This window comes from Pogona vitticeps, chromosome 13 (genome assembly GCF_051106095.1).
Source record: "Pogona vitticeps strain Pit_001003342236 chromosome 13, PviZW2.1, whole genome shotgun sequence".
Classification (NCBI taxonomy): domain Eukaryota; kingdom Metazoa; phylum Chordata; class Lepidosauria; order Squamata; family Agamidae; genus Pogona; species Pogona vitticeps.
Genome location: NC_135795.1, coordinates 18387188 through 18408001, shown reverse-complemented (window position 1 = coordinate 18408001; position 20814 = coordinate 18387188). Strand labels below are relative to the sequence as shown.

At 48.0% G+C, this 20814-nt stretch overlaps 2 protein-coding genes and 1 long non-coding RNA gene across 6 annotated transcripts in view; 1 reads left to right on the top strand and 2 right to left on the bottom strand.

Annotated features, from left to right (window-relative positions):
- LOC144584679 (uncharacterized) overlaps window positions 1-15813 on the top strand; it is a 191164-nt gene extending 175351 nt beyond the window's left edge. Inside the window, exon 2 of the long non-coding RNA XR_013539091.1 lies at window positions 15605-15813. This is a non-coding gene — a long non-coding RNA (uncharacterized LOC144584679). The remainder of the gene's footprint in view (window positions 1-15604) is intronic.
- On the bottom strand, window positions 66-14134 carry TMEM184A (transmembrane protein 184A). Of its 4 annotated transcripts, none has more exons than XM_072982720.2 (9): window positions 13990-14134; window positions 6853-7119; window positions 5124-5289; window positions 4199-4289; window positions 3995-4070; window positions 3045-3136; window positions 2352-2521; window positions 1225-1422; window positions 66-814 (listed from the first exon to the last, which is right to left on the bottom strand). In XM_072982720.2, the coding sequence occupies exons 2-9, from the start codon at window positions 7114-7116 to the stop codon at window positions 570-572; spliced, it is 1302 nt and encodes a 433-aa protein (XP_072838821.2). In that variant the 5' UTR covers window positions 7117-7119; window positions 13990-14134; the 3' UTR covers window positions 66-569. The 4 variants fall into 4 exon arrangements, with proteins under 4 accessions (XP_072838821.2, XP_072838822.2, XP_072838820.2 ...); XM_072982721.2 differs by having other exon boundaries at window positions 6853-7116; window positions 13990-14118; XM_072982719.2 differs by lacking the exon at window positions 13990-14134 and adding an exon at window positions 9707-9826.
- A 1466-nt stretch (window positions 15814-17279) lies between the features above and the next one.
- PSMG3 (proteasome assembly chaperone 3) lies at window positions 17280-19800 on the bottom strand. The gene is made up of 3 exons (XM_020804308.3): window positions 19704-19800; window positions 18073-18313; window positions 17280-17551 (listed from the first exon to the last, which is right to left on the bottom strand). The coding sequence occupies exons 2-3, from the start codon at window positions 18286-18288 to the stop codon at window positions 17399-17401; spliced, it is 369 nt and encodes a 122-aa protein (XP_020659967.2). The 5' UTR covers window positions 18289-18313; window positions 19704-19800; the 3' UTR covers window positions 17280-17398.
- Between the last annotated feature and the right edge of the window lie 1014 nt (window positions 19801-20814).

The window sequence follows — 20814 nt, the reverse complement described above, 5'->3', positions numbered from 1 at the left end:
CATTTCAAAGCTTGGAGAGGAGGGGAAGTCGTTGCCGTCTTTACCTCGCGCATCTCCCTGATCCAGAAAGGGACTATTCAATTCCACTGAAAGCCACAAGATCGCCCTTTGTTCCAGTGGCTTTCGATGGGACTGAAACACAACACGTGCTGAATTGGGGGCATTAAGAACGATAAAGCGGAGCCCTCTTGTGCTCACTTACGCTTTCTTTGCTCCTGCACCAAACCTCCCTGCCAGGAGGTGTCCTAAGCAGATCTGTGGTACCCTCCTAAACGTTTCAGAACAAGCCGTCCTGGCCTTTGCAGCTCATCTCGAAGACAGGAGGAGGTGGCTTCCAGAAGAGCAGGTGTGGCTTTAAAAGCAGAGCTGGGCAAGGCCATTCACACGTCTGAAACACCAGCCTTCAAAAGCACCAGCTCCACCTCCAGGCTAGCTGACCTAGTAAGCAGCCAACATCTCAGCTTCCCGGGTCTTTTGGACACGGTCCGGTTCTGTTCGCCATGGTGAGCTGGGAAGGAGGCTATGGAGGTATCTTTGAAAATGGCCTTTCCTTCTCCTTGAGCGGCGTCTTAGAGTTCATCGTCTGAGACAATCAGCACTCTTTTCTCGATGTTTTTGCTCTTCCGGCCATGCTGGCCATCCGGTTTGGGTTCCATGGACCCGTTCTGCCCAGCCTCCCCCGCTTCCCGCATGGACTGCTGCGTATATTGCTGGTAGGTAGGGGAGAAGTTGTGTATAGCGTCTTGGACAATATCCTGCGGGCTCATTGTCTCCTTCAATCCACTGGAGATGCTCTGCATTGGGGCCAAGGTGGCTGGAAGGGAGAGGAAGATGAAGAGGATCAGGGGATGCACAAAAATCTATTCCCTGCAGAAAGGAATTCAGCCGGTCCTTTATTCCCCGTGCCCCCAACACCCTGACTGTGACGTAACCAGCAGGGAACTGTTCACACAGCCAGGTTAACCAGCCATCAAGTTATTACTTGGACAATGAAATATTTACAGCAATGGTTTCCAGTCTTGGATCCCCAGAGGTCCTTCGACTACAGTTCCCAAAAGCTGTTCTGGCCAGGACTTCTGGGAGTTGTAGTCCAAAGAACACCTGGGTTTGGCAAGCACTGATCTAAAGGTGTCAGTGCGAAAAATCCAGAGCGGTCCCCTGGAATTTCTGCCTCCCATCGATCCCCACCTTTAGCTGTCCTGTATACACAAAGGCATCCGTTACCTGTTGCACTTTCCTTTTTCTCTCGGTACACCTGGCAGGTGAAAGCATACCGCAGGGCAATCGAGGCAAAGAGCATTTCGATGCAGATGATGAAGTTTTGATAGCCAGCGGCCACTGTCCCGGCTCCCACTGCCTTCCCATCAATGATCTGGACTTCTGGAATCACCCCACATTGCTCCAGGATAGCCAGCAACATCCCTGCAGAAAAAGTGGCTGCTGAGCACGGCTGGCGGGTCCAAATGTTTATGAACGGGCACCGTTTTTGCCCACAAGGGGGTGCTCCACATATTCCCAGAATCCATCTCGCAGCACTCTTGCCAGCAGCACCAAGAGCAAGGAATACTGGGAGTTGTAGTCCAATATCTGCAGGGGCACCTTTCTCCCAACCGGGCAATAGGGTTTGAGCTACCAAGTGTCAAGGCGCTTACGGTTTCACTTGCTCAAAATCAGTGGGCTGCAACAAAAGGAACCCTAAAGCAGTGGATTCCTAACTTGGGGTCCCCCAGATGTTCTGGGACTAAAAGCCCCAGAAGCCTTTGCCACTCACTGTGCTGGCCAGGATTTCTGGGAGTTGTAGTCCAAAGAACATCTGGGGACCCAAGGTTGGGAACCATGGTTCTAAGGGACTGCATTCCATATTGTTCTTCCGTGCACACATCCTCCCCAAAACAGCATCTTTCTCCCATGATCACGGAGGCTTTCCATCTTTTCCTGACTGCTTTTGGGGGTCCCCCTTCATCGGGTTTCCCTTCAAACAGTCCCTATAGTTCCACAAACCATGGGTTTCCCCCAAGCCCACCGACACCAACCCCGTGTGCTCTAAAAACAGCCCAACGGACCGTCTGCCTAGCAGAGGAAATGACAAGGGTAAACTCGTCCCATTTCCCGACATGTCTCCAAGGGGCTCAGGGGGTTCTTTCATCATCACAACAGCCTTGTCAGGGATGTTGAGATGACCAATGATGTCCCACCACTCCGTGGGCGATCCGCAAACCTCTCCGCTCAGTTGGGAGCTGCCCCTTGACCTTCTAGGGTGGACTCTAACCACGACACCACCTCGCTCTTCGGCTTGGATGGAAGACCCCGGAGAGGCTCTCGGCTCTGGAAACAGGAACCGAGAAACCCACCTTGCCAGAACGAGAGGAAAATCACTGCTTTGATGGTGAGGAACTTGAGAACTGGCTCAAAGGGGCGCAGGAGCTCCGTGGTGGCGAAGTAGAAAAGGAAGAGGGCGTAGAGGGCCAAGCTGACCGAGATGTTGTAGATGATGGTGATGTAGAGGTAGCCGCTGTGGACGCTGGAAAGCAAACAGTTCAGAGGTAACAGAATTCCTAGTGAAAGAGCCGCGGCTTTGAAATCAATCTGGAGAAAGTTGCAACTTTCACTGTCAAAGAGAGACCCTCACTCAGAGGTGGAACACATACTTTTTAAGCCAAAGGCTTGTGAGTTCAATTCCCGACATCGGCCGTAAGAGGAGGGAGCTGCTGGGAAAAGCCCCTTCTTGCCTTGAGTTCATGACAGCCACTCCCAGTGAACACAGATCATTTCTGGACGGCCTGAGCCAAGGCCAGGATCACTAACGGCCACCCAAGCTTTAAACAGCACCTTATCTCTGATCACTCCTCTGAGATAAGGGGACAGAATCAGATCAGGGAATGGAACGTGGAGTCTCAAGGAACAGAGCTAGACTGGCAGGCTATTCCTTCCTCTTCCCACTGCAGATGGCCCTGGAGGGGACTGGATTGTCTTCCCCCTGTTGTCCTATTCCTTGCCTCCCCCCCCAATCCCTCCCTTCTCCTTCTTCTCGAAAGCCTCCTCACTTGAAGTCCCCATCGTTGTATTTCCCAAAAGCCTGCAGGATGATGGTGATGATGGCCATGAGAGGTTTCACAATGCAGAACTGCAGCGTCGCCTGGAGGGGAGAGCGTGCATGAAAAACAAGACAAACACAAAAATGTAGATGAAAAGTAGCTGCAAATGTGATTTTAAAAAAAGAGAGAGAGAGACAGCCAAGACAGGATGAAGACTTGACAGATGCACGGTTTCCAGATGTGCCTGTTGGACAGCGCCCCGAGTTCAGGTGGGACGGCTATTCATCAGAATAAAAGGAATCTTATCCTTTCAGACATGGTGACCATAATTATTATTTAATTATTATTATTAAATAATAATTCAATCATTATTATTTTCATTATTATTTAAACTAATTAAATAATAAACAAGCAAACTGAGGATGGGAGGAACCTTGAACACTTATGCCACAACACATTGAACCAAATGTTGTAATATAATCCAAATATATAATATTATGCATTATTTTTCGTATCTTGCTATGGAACTGGCATAACTGCCTCTGTGGCAGGAATTCAAGTATGTGATGAGAAATGGCCCGCTGCAGTTCTCCTTCTGTCTCATTCACCACTTGTAAAAGTTACTTTTTTTTGGACTACGATTCCCAGGATTTTCCATCCGGGATAAGATCCTGGGAGCTCAGCCCAAGAAGTACCGTATTTTTCGCTCCATAAGACGCGCCTTTCCATAAGATGCACCAATTTTTTAGGAGAAGAAAACAGGAAAATATAATCTGTTTTCTTCGCTCCATAAGACGCACAGACTTTCCACCCCCCCTGTTTTGTGGGGGAAAAGTGCATCTTATGGTGCAAAAAATATGGTAACTTTCTGATGCTCTGCTTTAATTCTCACTCTCTTTCTCTCTCAAACACACATCCACACCAACATCCATGCAAGGCTATACTCTCATATTACTCACCTGCTTACAAAACCTGAGGAAACCAATCGAGTAGGACAGCCCTTGTAGGCAGCATGTGCCGTAGAAGCAGCTGGACCTGGAATAAATCGAGACAACCATCATCCATCAGTGCCGGCGCCCGGATCCAGAGATCCTCGGGGTGCGCAAGCAAAGGAGCGCTATTGAACTGATTGGTGGCAGCACAGATCGCTTCTCCCCACTTACACGATCGGCTTCCCCCGGATCTCTGCCATGATGGTGCTCTCTCCGCCGAGGTACTCAAAGCAAAGGCTCAAGAAGCTGTAGATCACAAAAGCTGTGGGGAAGAAACACAGACATGCCGAGCAAGGATTGTAAGAGGAGTTCAACCAGAGAGAGAAGGTTCTGAACCTTTCAGGTACAGCAAACCCTGTGGAATGGTGAGGATCTGGCCTGGAGGGAGACCCACATTAGCAGGCCCGAAGTGGGGAGCACATCGGAGGAGCAGGAGAAGGGAGACAGGGCAGGAAACTGATCAGGACTAGAGCACCTTTCTGGTTTAGTTTGCATGGCAATCACGCGTCCTTCTCAGTTCGGCCAAATGGAAGATCGGCTGTCAAGGCTACGCCATTCCTACAAGGGGGTGCTGGTAAGTATTGAGCCTTATTGAGAAAAAATTGAGCTAGGAAGCTATAAATTGCAGGGTATATTGGCCAATTTGTCTATATCCAACGGTGCAAAAATCAACTACCTAATTTGTACCTTTCTGGCAGGTCAGCTGCCTTCTGCTTTTCCGTATAAAGGTGTGCATTGTCCCTAGGACTTTGACAAGTTGGCTCACCGTTGCAAACAAGCGGCTACTTTATTAGAAACCAGTGTTGATCATCTACTTTTCTTCCAATGAGTTCTAAGGGGGCATCTTAAGACTCACTTTCTCCTCCTCGCTTCATCCGCACAACGGCCTTGTGAGGTAACTCGGGGAGAGACAGCGCGACTCGCCCCAAACCTGAACCCAAGTCGCCCGCCTTCAAAGTCTCCGTCTGATGATTTCAATTTAATTTAATTTTAATTTGCCACTTGAACTGGGGTATGTACTTTATCAGTAGACTTGTCCTTCCTACGTCCCTGTAAGTTCTCCATTCCCCAGGATGAGCCATCAAACCCAACTCACCTTCATAGCAGTCACGGACGGAGTCAAAGTAAACGTAATACTGGTGGCTTCCAATCAGCAACAGGCTCAGCCATGAATCAAAGGCATAAATAGGCACGATGAACAGGATGCGGATGATGTAGCGCTGCTCATTAGGAATGGTGTAGTTTTTAAGGTGCAAGTAGATCTAAGGGGCAGGCAGAGATTTGCAGATAGAGATACAGCAATCTACAACCTATTATTATTATTTATTATCAGCAGTAGTAACATTTGGGTCCCACCTTTTCTCCAGCAAGCTCAAGGTGGCACGGGCCTCTCGTACTTCCTGTTTTATCCTAGTAGGAGTCCTGCGAGGTAGGTCAGGCTGAGGAGGGTGACTGGCCCATGTTTAATAGCTCAGTGAGAACAAGAACTTGGTTTTATAAAGCACCAAGTCAATAATGTAACCACCACAGTACACAGGAGAGAAATACAGAAAGCAAGCCGCTGCTGGGGACAGCAGACACCGAGCATGTGCAGGCACGCCCACACACAAAAAGTAAACGAGGGAGAAACGGCAGTGCTGGATGCAGGATTGGTGGGGTTTAGGAAAGTGACTCCTCATCTTGAACAGTGATATTATGGTTGTGACTATACAGTGAGAGAAATGTCATGCTGCACTGGGGAATTTGGGTTTCCCTGGGTCTGTTCGAATTAACTGGCCACATAGGGGGAAGAGGAGGAAGTTGGCTAAACAGCCTTGTTTGCAGCTTGTTGATGTAGTTCTTCTGTAGCCCTGCAGGAGGTGTAGCTATGGAAGAACAATTTAATAAGCAGATTGACAATTTCCTCCTCTCATTTCATCCTCTTCTTTTCTCTCTCTGTTTTGCTCCCATTTTTGTCTTAGCACAACACTGCTGGCACTAAGCAGTTGTTTTTTTCAAAAAAGAAGGTAAAAAGAAATGGCATAATCTGCCCAGAGGGGGGATGATGGAGAGCGAAAGAGCTTACTTTTCTGTATCAGTTCAAGCAATCATAATGCCTGAACCAATGCAAAGGGATCTAATATTTATTTATTTATTATTTAAAACATTTATATGCCCCCCTTTTCCCCCCAAAGGATTTTTAAAAAGTGTGTGTGTGTTTTGCTTATTGGTGTTTTTTTTTTTTTTTAATGTACAAGCCCCAGCAATAACGGAAGCAAAAGCAACTGATTTGGAAGGTGTTGGATCTGATTTTCCTTCCTTTTTGAATCATGGGGTCAATTTAAAAAAATTGCAAATCAGCCCATACCGATCCTGTGGCATTTCTCACATTTTTTGACCCATGCGGTCGCACCACAAGAGAACGGATTGAGATAAAAAGGCAGGAAAACAATAACGAAAGGGCAAAGTCCACTCTGATGAAATCCTTGCCAACAGGGAGAGATAACGGATGATGGTGCCAACCTAGGCAGTATCAAAAGTCTGAGATGAAATCCGGGACACCTGGCCACCTTTTGCCACCCCGAGGGTGCTTACTCAAGAGCAATCCCCGTTGAACTTTATTTTGATGGGATTAATAAGAAAGTAGTCTCTACATGATACAAAAAGGCAGAAGCCTTTCTTGTCGCTCCACCCTTCCAGAAGCCTCTCCTAACCCACTGCTCCTCCAGATGTTTTAGAGAGGACAGCACCCATTGACCACGCTGGCTGGGGATGATGGACACTGCAGTCCCACCAAGCCAAGATAAGGAAGGCTGGCTTCTGGGATTCCCCACACACACACTTACCTGATGGCAGGTAAGGAAAAGGGCAGCCCAGACAAAGAGGCCAGAGACACCCTTGGCGGTGGCGGTGGTCAAGAAGAAGTACTGGTTTTCTTGAGAGTGGTTCCGATCCGCTCGTAGGTGGGAGCCGTCGCCCACCATGGAGCGGCTGGAGTCTGCCGCCGAGGAGACGAAACCCGACGACAAGCTGGTGGTGGGAGCCATGATGGATGCCAGCAGCTCCTCGTCCGGAGGAGAGGACTGGTTGGCGAAGGCGGTGGCGTTCATCTGCTGGAAAGGAGACACACACACAAAGAGAGAGAGAACAAAGGTAAAAGTTTCAAGGGAAGAGCGCAGCAACCACGTGCCATAAGGAGAGATAAAGACTGGCCTTTGAAACCCGGAAAGCAGGCAGGGAGTAATAAAAGCACAGAGCTTGAGCATGGAATACTCTCTTTATCCCAAGCTCCGCTCCCCCCTTTCCTCACCAAGGATGGGACGGCCTCCACGTCTCCACCACCACCCGTCTTATGTTTACAACCACTGTGTCAGGCTCGGCTGAGGAAGAGAGACTGAGCCGAGGGGATGTCACAGCCTGAGAGGGCCATTGGACCCACCTCTGCATCTCCTCGCCCCATCCTGACCGCTGGACCACACTGTTGTTCCAAGCGAAAGGGAGAATCAGGCTCAGGGCGGAAAAGTCACCTGCCCAGGAATCACCGTGCTGTCGTTGTTGTTAAACAGGCCTAGAAGGGGAAGTTTCTAGTCCTCATGACTGTAAAAGGTCATTTAGGGTGCAGGACCCAGAGCATCTATGCCTGTGCTTTCAGGACTCCCCCCCCCATACCAGGGGTAGGATTCCTTTATTTATCAAACACGACATTGTACAGTATATGAAAATAACCAATGCCTTCTTGGTTTCTGTCCTCATCCCGTTTGGCTGAATCCGAAATACAAAAGACAGTGGAATAAAAGGCAGGCATAGCCAGCACTTTCAAGACTCATTCCCAGCATCAACGTAATAATATTCTTGTATTTTTAGGGTTAGCATGAGGCTAGCGAGCTCCAAGCAGCCAGCTTTCCATCTTTAGAAGTTCATTCCTTACGCTTATCCCCTCTTCTATTCTGGGATTTCAAAAAAGACACACACTAGGTATTTCCATCTGTTGCAAGAGATCAACTTATCCCAGAGCAATCTTTTCCCAAGCTAACGTTTCTCTGGACGTGTTCACAGCCATAATAGCAATAATCTCAGAACTACAGAGCTGGAAGGGGCCCTATGGAGCATCGAGTCCGGCCCCTTGTCAAGAAGGCAAAGTGAGGGATCAAACTCCCAACCTCTGGCTCCAAAACCAGATGCTTAAACCACTCCCATCATACATGACTCCAGCTGTGTTATGGGCCATGTCGTCCAATATATCTCCAAGATGCTAGAACTGGAAACGTCTTTTCCTAAAGCAAAAGGTAATAAATATCCGCAGGTCTGGCCAGTGACTCCATCCAAGTTTTACTTAGTCCTGCTAAGTTTTAATCAAGGCGAGATGAATTTCCCGCACATCTTTGCGGGCGGCAAGGACGAAACTGCAAATCAATGCCTACGCATATTGCATATGAGTCAGACTGTTCTTGAGGGAGACAAAAGGACATGGCCTCAATTGATGTGTTTTACCGAGAAGACCCGACTCCGTTTTCCAAACCTGTCTTTGGTTTTAGACAGGTTAGAATACCCAAATAAGAAGTGTAGCCAAATCTACTGCAAGATTAAGCCTGCAGTCTTACGCTAACACACTTATTACAGCTGCCAAGAGACATACACATAGCAGTGTGCTGTAGAACCTATGTTTATTTTTGCTGCCACCAGAAACATGCAAGAATCCATTAATTCAACCAATCAATCGGTTTAAGGTGGCAGCTCTAATAAACAATCGGAACAGCCGACCAGTTTGGAGAATACAGTCAATTTATTAGTTCACTGGGTGGCCGAACCTGCAATAGTTCATTGAGTCAGTTTGGTTATTTTTGATAATCCTAAACAATCGTCTAGGTTCTTCTGAGATAACCGGAGAACAACTTACGTATCACAAGCAAAGGCAATCATTTCTCCTCGAAATAAAAAAGCCGGCTGTAATCACTTCCCTCCTCTAATCCAGTTAACCAAACTAAGCATGCTACCCATTTTCTGTCCCGTCCATTAAAGTTTTCCTTCGCCAATCAAGCTACACTTGAGGTAATTAACATTCTACTTAAATGATCAAAGCTTGCAGCTGTAACAGGAAAGCTTTGCCATGGTGAAGTCCTCCCTCCCCAGAGAAACCCAAGCTAAAATGCTGCTATTCTCGTGCACTGACCAGATGGGGTCTTGAACCTGGCACCAGAGATGCTTATTGTTGTTGTTGTTGCTTCTGCTAACTCTTTCTATCTGTTTTCCTCTCTTTCTACTTGCTTTTCAGGTTCATCTCAAGTCCTACCTCCCGGAGGCAACCGGTGCACTTACTCACCCCGAAGTTCTGCATTCGACAAGAGAAGAGGGTCCGTACAAAGTGTTGAGCCAATAAATAGGAGTCTAAAAATATTCCTGCCTGTGCTCCCAGCGAAGTCTGGGTGGAGAAATTCAGATCTCTCCTGGCTTCTGGAGAACTCAGTGGCCCCTATAAGAAGCAGCTCTGAGCTCTCGCCCACCCCCCTAAAAAACACCTGTTTCTTCCAAAGCAAAACAAAGAAGAGAACCAGGCAGAAAAGCAGAAAGGAAGCTAGGATCACCACATCATCAGCTAGCCACCAGTTTTTCCCAAGGAAATCTTATTCTTCATTTAGTCAACACCTGCTCCTCTATGACCATCCGGCGCGCGAAGCGAAGGGAATGGTCTTTGGGACCAACCTGATACGCCATGGCACCCACAGTAAATATTAACCAACAGAGATCACCGCGAGTCGGTGGTGACACTGGAAAGGATAACCATTCTGCTCCCTCTGGCTTTGGCAACGATCTCGCCTTCCTTATTTGTTTTGTGACTCTCTCGGAGCAGAGTGGGAGGGTCCTTCGGATAAGGAGGCCACGGGAACTGAAACACTGCTAGAGAAAACAGAGAGCCGAGCTTGGAAAGAAGGCGCTCCTTTTTTAACGCATTAACATTCAAATAGCTCTTCTCTGCATTGATAGGAGTCAACGGATCCGTCTAAAGAATAAGGCTGCAAAATGAACATTTTCAGCATTCCTTTCAGAACATCCCTTTAAAAGGCTCGAGGCATGCTTTCTATTTTAACACCTAAGTAAAAATGGCTGCAGTGCTAATGCGTTACAGGAAACACGTTACTATTTCCATACTCCAACAGACAGATGGGGTGTAGCTCTCCTGCGGCTGGGGAGCAGCAAGAAGGTCTACTTTGGGTGATTTCTAATAGATGGCAACTGGGCCCCAATGGTTTCATAAAGTTCTGCTGCAACTCCTGGGTGTTTTTTTTTAAAGGACAACTGCTGGGTTACACAAAGATGTTTTAAGAGTGAGAAGCAGCTTCCACTGCGAGAGATCCTCAACTGTCATATCCTCCACCCATATGTCCGATCCTCTTTAAATCTGTCCAAGATGGAGACCACCATTGCATCTTGCATCAGCCAGTGTGGCCATACTGTATGGGGATTATGGGAATTGCAATCCAATAGATCTCAAGGGTGACATAGGCTATACTAAGGCAGACTGAATAGTTTTCTGACTTTGTAGAAGGAAGTGCCTTAGCCCTGCAGGGACGTCGTCTGATTTAGAAACTTGACATACAAGGAAATCCAGCGAAAACCTGTCATTATGAAGGACAGCAATCTTCCCTTGGGTTTCTGGAGGGCTCAAAAAGGTTGCATTCTTGGACCACAATGAGTAGAGAACCAGAACGACGGTCTGGGGGCTACCTTTGACGCTAACGAATTCATTTCAGCATGAGCTTTCTCGGACCACATTTCATCAGACAAATAGACTTGGACTCCGAATCCCAGAATCCCAAAGCCAGCCCCTACAACTCCCATCGCGTCTCAGAGAGCCTGCTGGCAACACATTTCTTAAGTAACTCGTCCAAGTTCTGATTTCCTGTCTGTTCCACCAGCCAACTTCGCTGCTTGGGTGGGAGCCAGTAGCCTTTGACCGACTCCTGCCTAGACTTCGAGCGAACAAGCAAAGCAAATGCTTCCGAGGCACTCCTTCAGCCTCTGTTTACCCGAGGCTTAAGACGGCCATGTGGCTCCCTGCTTCTCCAGCTAGACAGGCTGATTTCTACCACTAAGCCTCTTGTATGTTTTCTTAAGCAGGGACCCGCTTTCAAAGCCTCGGTTGGTTAATCAGCACCACTAATCTCTCATCTTCTCTAGAACTGCCCTAACACTGACCTTGGGGAGCTGAGCACCTTATCCATGCCGTGGCCAAAGGGAAGGACAGAGATAGCCTTTGATTTGGTTTCCTGCCTTGAGCAAGGGGTTGGATTCAATGGCTTTATAGGCCCCTTCATTGCATGATTTCTATGCTTCTGTGATTCTACGACACCACCCAGAACCCATGAACCAGCATGGGGTCTAAAAAAATAAAGCTTTTCCAGCCTTGGATCAAAAAGAAGACCGTGATGTTGGCATGCAGAGGCAGCTCTACAGATGTGTAGGAGAATATTCCTTGGTCAACTAAGTTGATGATAGTTGTCATGAAACACATCTGAAGAGTTCCTGATGTTCTAGCTTAAACACACACGATCACACCTGATTCAGGAGCTAAGCAGGGTCAGGTCTGGTCCAAACTGGGATGGGGGACCAGAAAAGGGATAACCAGGTAGGGCTAAGAAAGGATCTTACCTGAATATTGTGGATATCTGTTGCTGCCGGTCAGAGTTATCAATACTGGGGGGGATGAACACAGTCTAAGCCAGTTTTCTATGAAGACCGGTGCAAATTATTGATTGATCAGGCCTGCAGTCCAGGAGTGGGAGATTCACACCTTAACCCAATCCCAACTGGCTTTGGGAAAATCCACTGCTCTCTTCCAGCATAATGCAAACAAACCTGTCTCAGGCAGTATGAACCAATCTTTGAGTCCTTATTCACTGCCCCGCTGCTTGCTCCTGAGGAAAAAGCCCATGCATGTTAGCAGCAGGGATCCATCAGAACTGCGCTCTACAAAAACCACCATAACTCTGCTTCGGCAGGAGACAGGCAGGCAGTGGGCAAGCCCGTCTCCCCTCGTCCTTCCAGCCCAGCTTCACGCCAGCTTGATCAAAATCGAGTTGCCAACTACATACAGGACATGAGAGATATACAGGGAAGTAAGAACTTCCAAGACGCCAACCATAGCAGTTAACATGCTCCTAAACATGTTTACTCGGAAGCAAATTCTACTTGTTCCCTTGGGGTTTACTTACAGGCGAGTGTACTCAAAAGCTACAGCCTCGGGCATATATAAGTTTCCAATTATAGATATACTTTTCCTATGATTATATATTATTTTCTGTGGAAACAGCCCTCTTCAACGGCCTTCAGTGATTCTCAGAACATTCTCATCTATCTCTGACAAGGTTGGTACCTTTCTCCGGAGAGCGAATCAGTCCCCCTGCTTTATTATATAATAACCTCATTTTTTGCTGGGGAGCTTCAAAATAACACCAACTTCGAGATAACGAATTCTCCAGTTTTTTAAAAAAGCGAATTAATCCATGGCAAACAATGTGGCTAATATTGCTTATTTCCGGAGTCTGCTGAATCCTTCCTCCGTGTGATTTACATGCACCATTAGAAGGGCCTTTAATATCCTTCTTTAAATTATCTTTTTTCTCTTCGACACCTTGACATTGACAGATGTACATACAAAACCGTGATGTCACCCTCCCAAATACAAACAGGTGGCAGGATCTAAAATACTTCTTAATTCAGAATTCTACCATTCAAGGCAGCCATAGAGGTACAGATTCCATCATGCTAATGTTGCTGAACTAAACTGTGACTTATGAGTAAGAGTCAAGTTAAATTACCCTTCCTATCAGAGTCCTTTACATGTCTGCTCCTTATAAGGCCCACAGAGATCAGCTAGGCTGACCCCCCATGAAGGAGGCCTACGTCAGTGGCAGTGCATCTGTTTTTTAACCACAATGTCCTGGGTTCAAGTCCTGCCACCCTCAGCTCAGATCAGGGGAGCTTAACAAACTGGAACTTTCCCTGGCAGTCCTATGGCAGTAAGACCCAATGGTCAGGTATGGCATAAGGCCTCTTTACATATTCTTTAGTAAGTATGGAATTGCAGCCCTAGTTTTCAGCTCTGGTGGCGTTCAAAGCATTTCTTATCACTGATTTTTTTTTGGGTGGGGAAGAACTTTTTTCTCGAGACCAGCCTGTTTGAACTCACTAGCGATCCAGAGAGGCTAATGCAAATGCAAACGTCTTAAGAAGGCAAACAAGCCGTTTGCAACACAAGAAGACAAAACTAATTTGTATGTGGCCTCCTCTGGTCACATTATGATCTTAAGAAGATAGTAGGAATGGTTTTATTTTCACCAGACACGCCTGACCTCCGCGCTCCAAAAACGGATGAAAGCATCAGCTCTGTCTGCAGTAGTTTAATATAAATATACAGAACCCAGGCAGGCCGCAGGGAGACCCAAAGGACTCACTGCTTTGGGGAAGGGGGTGGGAATGACAAAGAGGGCCACATACAAAGGCACGGAGTTCCAGGCGCATTTTAGCTCCGGAAAAACTGGAAAGCGGGTCTAGACAGCCAGGAGCCACTGGAGAGAGAACAAGGGCCGGGCAAGGTGGAGAAAGACAAGAGAGCCTTGATCAGCAGGTAGAGGAAGAGGGAGGGAGGAGGGCTCCGTCCCCGAAAAATCCTGGGTGTGTGTGTGTGTCTGGCACAGGGTCTAAAAGTTTCCAGATGTCTCCTCAGTGCACAGGACGATCTGGAGGGTCACCGCCTGTCTTTTCCAGAGCTTGGCCTGGGACCTTTCGGACCACAGCTCCCAGTATTCTGGGAGTCACAGAATACTGGGAGTTGTCGTCCCAGCTTTCTGGGATTTGTAGTCCAAGATGTCACTTCCCCCTTTGTTTTCCCTGCGCCTGCCTCTCCCTCGGACCTCCGTCACCACCGGAAAACCGCCCTCCACACACAGTCTTTCCAGCACCTACGGGGTCTTCTGTAGAAATACCTGGACTTCCCGGGGAAACCTTCATGCGCCCGAGGATGCGGGTTCGAGTCCCCCCCCCCCCAAGCGCGCGTCCCGAGGCAAGCGCGCCTCTCGCCCGGGGCGCCGGGACTTTTCTCCAGCGGCTGCTCCCAAGGTCGGCGGCGCCTCTTCGGTCGCGCTCCGGAGGGCTCGGGTCCGGGGTTCTCTCCAGCGTCCGCCTCCCTTGCCCGATCTCGCCCGGCCGTCTTGGAAAGAGCGCCCGTCCTCCCGTCCCCGAACCTCCGGCGCCGGTGCGCACCGGCGGAGCCCGACGCGGGCGGCGGGGCCAGCTCCAGGAAGTGGCTTCCTCCGGGGCCCCTCCCTGGGCGGCACCTTCACCTGCCTGCCTGCCTACCTGCCTGGCCCGGGAGGCTCCGCCTCCTCCAGCCGCCGGCACAAGCGGAACCCGGCCGGGAGGCTTTGGCTCCTTGCGCGCTGGCTGGAGAGCCGCCGAGGCGCCCCGCCTGGACACCCCGAAAGCGACCCCCGTCCAGCGCTCCTCCGGGGCCCTCCGGGCAGAAACCGCCCTGGGCGACCAGCCCCCGCCTTAAAAGGAACGAAGTGGCCCGCGGGCCGGCCGATGGCTAACCCTTCGTACCGGGGACGTCCGAAGCGCTGCCTCCATAGCCGCCACCCCTCCCAAAAAGCGAGGCCAAAAACGCCCGCCGCGGGACGCATCCGGATCTCTAAATGAGGAGCTGGTCTTTTGTAAAGCCAATGGCTCTTAACGGCCCATTCAGGACCACTCACTCCCGTCCTGCATTTTCCATTCCAGCAGGGTGAGGTTACAAAAAAATTTTTTGACTACGTCCCACCATCCCCTGATCGCTTGCTTGGAGCTGCTGGGTATTGTAGTCCAAAAATAGGGGAGTTGCAAGGGGAGCTCTTCTAAGTTCTGGCATTTCTCAGGTTGTGGTGCCTGGACAAGCACTGGGGCGCTATCCTGTTTGCAATCTTGTTTATTTTATCCAGTTCCTACCTTATGATTACACCGTATTTAGATTCTGAAGAATTCCTGTCTTCTTTTTAAAAGGCTATTCTGCTCCTAGATGTTTGAAAGTCACATACTGTATACCCTACGATCTGTATCCGCAGGATCAGTACCCACTGATTCATTTATCCCTTGGCTGAAAATACTAAATAAAAAACCTCCAGAAATATTAACGTATGTTTTTCTAGGATGTATTTACAGAACTGGTCACTAGAGGGAGCCAGAGACCATGCAATGGTATAGCGTTGGCTACACCTGTGTATTCCAGCCTGTGGGGGGGGGGGGGAAGCTTGGAGCCAGGCCCTCCCCATACCATGGTCCTTTTCGCAGAGGCAAAAACAGAGTAAGAAATATGAAAAAGTTTGTGTTCCTCTTCCAATACTGGGAGATGAACAATGGGCTCAAGTTAGAGGAAGCCAGATTTCGGTTGAATATCAGGAAAAACTTCCTGTTAGAGCAGTATGATGATGGAAACCAAGACCTTGGGAGGAGGTGAGCATTCCCAACACTGGAGGCCTCCAAGAGAAAATTGGACCATCCCAATTTGGTTTGCTTTGGTTTGTATTCCTGCCTCGAGCTGGGGGGTCAGACTCGATGACCTTAGAGAGCCCTTCCAACTTCATGATTCTATGAACCTAAAAAACACACACACCACTACATAGATGAAATGATTCAGTCCTTTATGGACGGTGCCTGGACATGAAATACTGCATCTATACAGTACATCTGTCTATGGATTTTAACATTTCTGGTTAAGTTGATCAGCAGGGTAATGTGTTACTATTGATTTTGCATAATCACATCTACAATTTTTTTTTAAAAAAAATTTACATGTTAAGAGCATTTGTGAGACTTTTTTGCGAGGACTTTCCAGCTCTGGATAAGAGACATCAAGATACACGGTGACGGGATTGATCTGACCGAGAAACTAACACAATGAATCAAGCGCAAAGGAGTGGGTGATGCAGAGACCAGGTGGGTAAAATGCAGCCCCCCCCCCCGGGGTTGCTGGATCACAGCACTCATCATTCCTGGGTGGTACAGCCCAGGTGAGGGACGATGGGGCTGAATTCCTCCTCTCTCTCTCTCTCTCTCTCTGTAGCCTTCATTCACAGGAGTGGTGTGTGTATCTGTGCGTTTGTACACGTGTGTATATAGATCAGTAGTTCCCAACCTTGGTTTCCTCGGATGTTCTTGGACTACAACTCCCAGAAGTCTTGGCCAGCACAGCAAGTGGGGAATTTATTTATTTATTTATTTATTTATTTATTTATTTATTTATTTATTTATTTATTTATTTATTTATTTTATTTCTATCCCGCCTATCTGATCATATTAGACCACTCTAGGCGGCTTACAGTAAAAACAACAATGTAATTTTAAGACTTTACAGCAGAAACGTAAATAAAAAAAAAATAAAGAACAGAATAAGAAAAAAAGATCGAGTTTCTGGGAGTTTTGCTCCCAGAACATCTGGAGGACCAAGGTTGGGGAGCCTCTGGTCTACAGAGAGATGATGACTGAAGTATCAACCATCTCTTCAGAGCTGGGTCCCAGAAGGATGTAGCTCCTTATGGAGAATGTCTATCAGGACTCTGAATGGCAGCTGGAGACAGCAGGCAACCACTTGCCATTTATTTATTTTATTTTATTTTATTGGACTTCTACCCCACCCGTCTAGACCAAAGGTCTACTCTGGGCATTCAAAGATGTTATCAACACCCCCAAAATAAAACGAAGCCCAAACAGGAGTATGGCGGGACCTTGAAGACTAAGCATGACTTAAGTTGAGGGGTTGAGGTCTCTGGCTAAAGAGCCAGAGGTTGGGAGTTTGATCCCCCCCTCCCCACAGGGTCTCCTTGACAAGGAGCTAGACTAGATGCCCATAAGGTCCCTTCCAGCTCTTCCATTCTAAGATGATGATGATGCCCCATAAGAAGTGAACGAGAGCATTCCAGGAAGGAGCAGCTTTTCCAAGATTAGCTTGGCACATCAGGGGATAAGAAGTCAGCATACCCTGTTTCGACTCTCCCATTTTGAATGTCTTAACCCGACTCAAGGATCGCACCCAGATTTCGGACACCGGACTTCACAGGGTTCTTTATTACATACGAGAGTACACACCGCCAGTCTGCTCCCTGGAGATCTATCAAAGATTCCCGCCCAGTTTATTTCCTAGCCTCGGTTTCCCAGTTTTGGAGAACTGGGTTAGGGGTTCCCCTTATTTTATTTATTTTTTAAAAAATGCAAAGGACAAAGTAAAAAAAAACAACAACCTATGTCAGAGTAGCAAAGATGTATTCAAAACCACTGGCCTTCCAAAAGGGTCAAAGTCTATATCTCAGGTCAAAGAGGAAGAGGATGGAGGTTCGGTGTCTTCCTACATGAGAATTCTGGGTCTCACCAGACGCGGCACTGCTGGATCACCTCCTGAAGGGCTCGGATCGCCTCGATGCTTCTGTCCTTCAAGGCCACGGCCAGGAGAACGGGGTTGTTCCCGGCCTGCTGGGATACCGAGCTCACCAGATGTTTGGCGCAGATGTGGAGGAAAGGCTGAAAAAGGGAAGGAGACCATTTCTGCTGGGGGGGGCGGGGGGGGGCGGAGAGCTCTCTCCACTTTCCTGAGCTGACTGGAGGAAAAAAGGGGCAAAAGGATATTCGAGTGGGGGAAGAAGACTCGAGGCCTTGCATGTCCCAACAGAAAGGAGGGATAAAAATAATAAGAGAAAAGGAAATACAGAAGGACCCCCCTTATCCGCGGGATCGGTATCCACTGATTCACTTATCCATGCTCTGAAAATATTAAAAGGAAGACTCCGATATATATATATCTTAAATGATGAAGTTACTAAAACAGGTTACTTAGTAGATGGAGCCGAAGACCTCCATCTAATAATAAAACAGTGTTCCACACTTTTCAGTATCCATGGGGGGGGCTTGGAACCAAGATCCCGCGGATACAGGGGTCTTTCTGTAAAGACAAACAAGCAGAGAGACTGACAGGCAGCTGGGGGGGGGGGAAAGGGAGAGAACCGTTGGGCCCCTGAAGGGAAACTGAGGCAGGAAAGAACTACCTCGTCTTTGCCCAGGAGGACTTTTGTGGAAAGCAGGGGCTTGGTGAGGTTGTCGGGCATGGCGTCCGGTTCCAGGGAGACGAGGGTCCCCATCTTCCCGTACTGGGTCACGACCACCAGGATCGTGTTCCCGAAGGCTGTGCACACCACCTGCGTCGGGACGCCCCTCACCACCTCTTCCGCCTGCTTGGAGTCCAGGAGGGGTTTGTCCGCCATGGCCGAAGAGGGGGTGGTGGAGGATCTGCCAAAAGGGAAGGAAAACAGCCAGAAAAAAACCCAACAGGGAGAGTTTTTTTTTTCAAAAAACAAAGACTTTGAAATAAAAACACTTTTAAAAAAAGATTTAAAGGAGGCACATTTCTGCGATCCGTCAAAATGCATCTGGATCTGCAAAGCAGCTCAGGCACAGAACTTCACCTGTTGAATTTCGCCCCGCAGCACCTCATTTATTTGAGCCGTGAGTCTTTAAAGGTGGAGGAAAAAGAGCGCTGTGGACACACACAGATAGGCTGCCCGAGTTTGCAAGCGTTCCTTTTTTTTGGACTACAAGACCCAGAATCCCCCAACTTCACCAGCCGGGGGACAATGGGAATTGTAGTCCGAACGCCACCATTACGATGGAAAACACCGCTTCTGGTCACACTCTTCGGCCCGCTTCTCAAAAGCTTGCACCGTTTTTTGGTTGACCTCATAAAGCGGCCACTATTTATTTATTCAAAATATTTTTACCCCCGTTCTTCCTCCTTAAAAAGGAGCCCGAGCCAGCTTCTATCATTAAAAATATTCAAAATCTATAAATATAAATACAGTATTTATATTTATTTGATTCTTTTCAATTCCTGCATCCTTGCTGTCTTTAGTTTTTGAATAGTGTAAATATATTTATATTTATATTATAAATGTTTATATTTATAATTTAAATTTAAATATATTTACAATATTTAAAAACTAAAGACAAGCAAGGATGCAGGAATTGAAAAGAATCAAATAAATACCATACCAAAAAAATGCAAACAAAGCCAACAAAAAAAACCCACCCATAACTTCTAATCTATAAAAATAGATGCCTTTTTATGCACACCTCCTGGAGAGCAGATTCGTTGCTTCGGACTACGACTCCCAGAATTCCTCAGGCTCTGGCTTCCCGGGGCATTCTGGGAGCTGTAGTCCAAAACCCACCAACCCCCCCCCCCAAAGCCACCCCTATATAGTTATGCCTTCCTCTCTTCCTCTCTCCAAATTCTGCAGGCGGGATCCCTTCCTAAGTTGACACGCGGGATCCTGGATCCGGATCGGATGCGCTCTTGGGGATCTCCCCTTTTCTCTAAGGCGGCCCTGCAAGGGAATCGGGCGGGAGCCTCGGCGACCGGTTGAACTTCTGCCTGCCGAACGCCCACCTTAACTCGCAAAGGCTGCCTAAGCGCGCCTAGCTTTCGGTTTGCGATGCAAACACGTGTCTTTATTATTTTTTTTTGGAGGTGGGGGGGGAGTATCTTTTCTCGCCTGCTGGGCGCTCATCTTGCATTGAGGTTTTTTTTTGGGGGGGGGAGACAAGGGGGTGCAAAGCCAGGATCCCTTCTGCCTGCCTCCCTCCTGCCCCATCCCCGAGCCGCCCGATCTCTCCGACTCACCCCCGGCAGCCGCTTCCTCTCCGCGGCCTCGGAAGAAGCGCGGCTCTCCTGCTCTTTAAGGCGGAGCTCCAGCCGGGGGGAGGAGGAGGAGGAGGAGGAGGAGGCGCCCAGCCTCGACCCGCGTCATCGGGGCCTCTGAGCATGCACAGAGCGCCCCCGCGCGGTTCAGCACGGCCAGGGCGCCCCCTTTGGGAGCAACCCGTCCATCGCTCCGTCCTTTCTCCCTCCATTCTTTTCATTCACGACTACAACGCCCAGAATCCTCCAGCCAGCTTGCTGGGAGTTGTTGTCCAATAAAGCTTTTTTTCTTCTTTTTTAAACCCACTCTTTTCACTAGCTCACGTCTCGCTCTCCCCGGGGCTGAGGGAGTCCTTATTCAGACCTTGGAAAAGAGACACGGGTTGGGTGGTGCGGGAACGGACGGGGCGCCGCCCTGCCATTGACTGATTACAGTAACTGATTCGTTCAAAATCTCTGTAGCCCGCCTTTTTTTTCCCTTCCAAAGGACTCGAGGCGGCTTACAGAACTGAAAGACAACACTCAAAGCTGAAAACGAGTATGCCAGGGTGGGTTTACATCATGAAAAGAAATGTTCAAAGCAACAAGTCTGCAAATATGTATTGAAAAGGAGAAAAAACAAACAAATACCGCTCTGAGAGATGGTAAACACAAGCAGTACTAAAGACCTAGGCTTTGTTTATATAAAGAGATAGATATAGATATTTATATATATATAGAGAGAAAAAGACCCAGTCTCGCTCTCTCACTCTCTTTATTTATATAAACATATATATATTTATATCTATCTCTTTATAAATATAAAGACTGGGTATAACACCATAGAGCAGAGGCACAGAGTAACATGGCAATCCTTATATACCTGTGATAAATAACATGGTGATCCTTCATCTATCTATCTATCTATCTATCTATCTATCTATCTATCTATCTATCTATCTATCTATCTATCTATCTAAAGACTGGATATACAGTACAGTATAAGGATTGCCATGTTATTTATCACACATATATAAGGATTGCCATGTTACTGTGTGCCTCCGCTCTATGCTGCTTTTGTAGGGATTGCCATGTTACTGTGTGCCTCCGCTCT

What these genes read in the sequence shown, in the direction of transcription:
- TMEM184A (XM_078381293.1), bottom strand. Translation starts at nt 7,272, where the DNA reads ATGCTCAAGCTCTGTGCTTTTATTACTCCCTGCCTGCTTTCCGGGTTT. An exon ending in TCCTCAGGTTTTGTAAGCAG is followed by an intron (nt 3,137 to 3,994) that starts GTGAGTAATATG and finishes TCTCCCCTCCAG; the next exon opens with GCGACGCTGCAGTTCTGCAT. An exon ending in TACAACGATGGGGACTTCAA is followed by an intron (nt 2,522 to 3,044) that starts GTGAGGAGGCTT and finishes TTTGCTTTCCAG; the next exon opens with CGTCCACAGCGGCTACCTCT.
- PSMG3 (XM_020804308.3), bottom strand. Translation starts at nt 18,288, where the DNA reads ATGGCGGACAAACCCCTCCTGGACTCCAAGCAGGCGGAAGAGGTGGTG. An exon ending in TCCTCCTGGGCAAAGACGAG is followed by an intron (nt 17,552 to 18,072) that starts GTAGTTCTTTCC and finishes TCCCTTTTTCAG; the next exon opens with CCTTTCCTCCACATCTGCGC.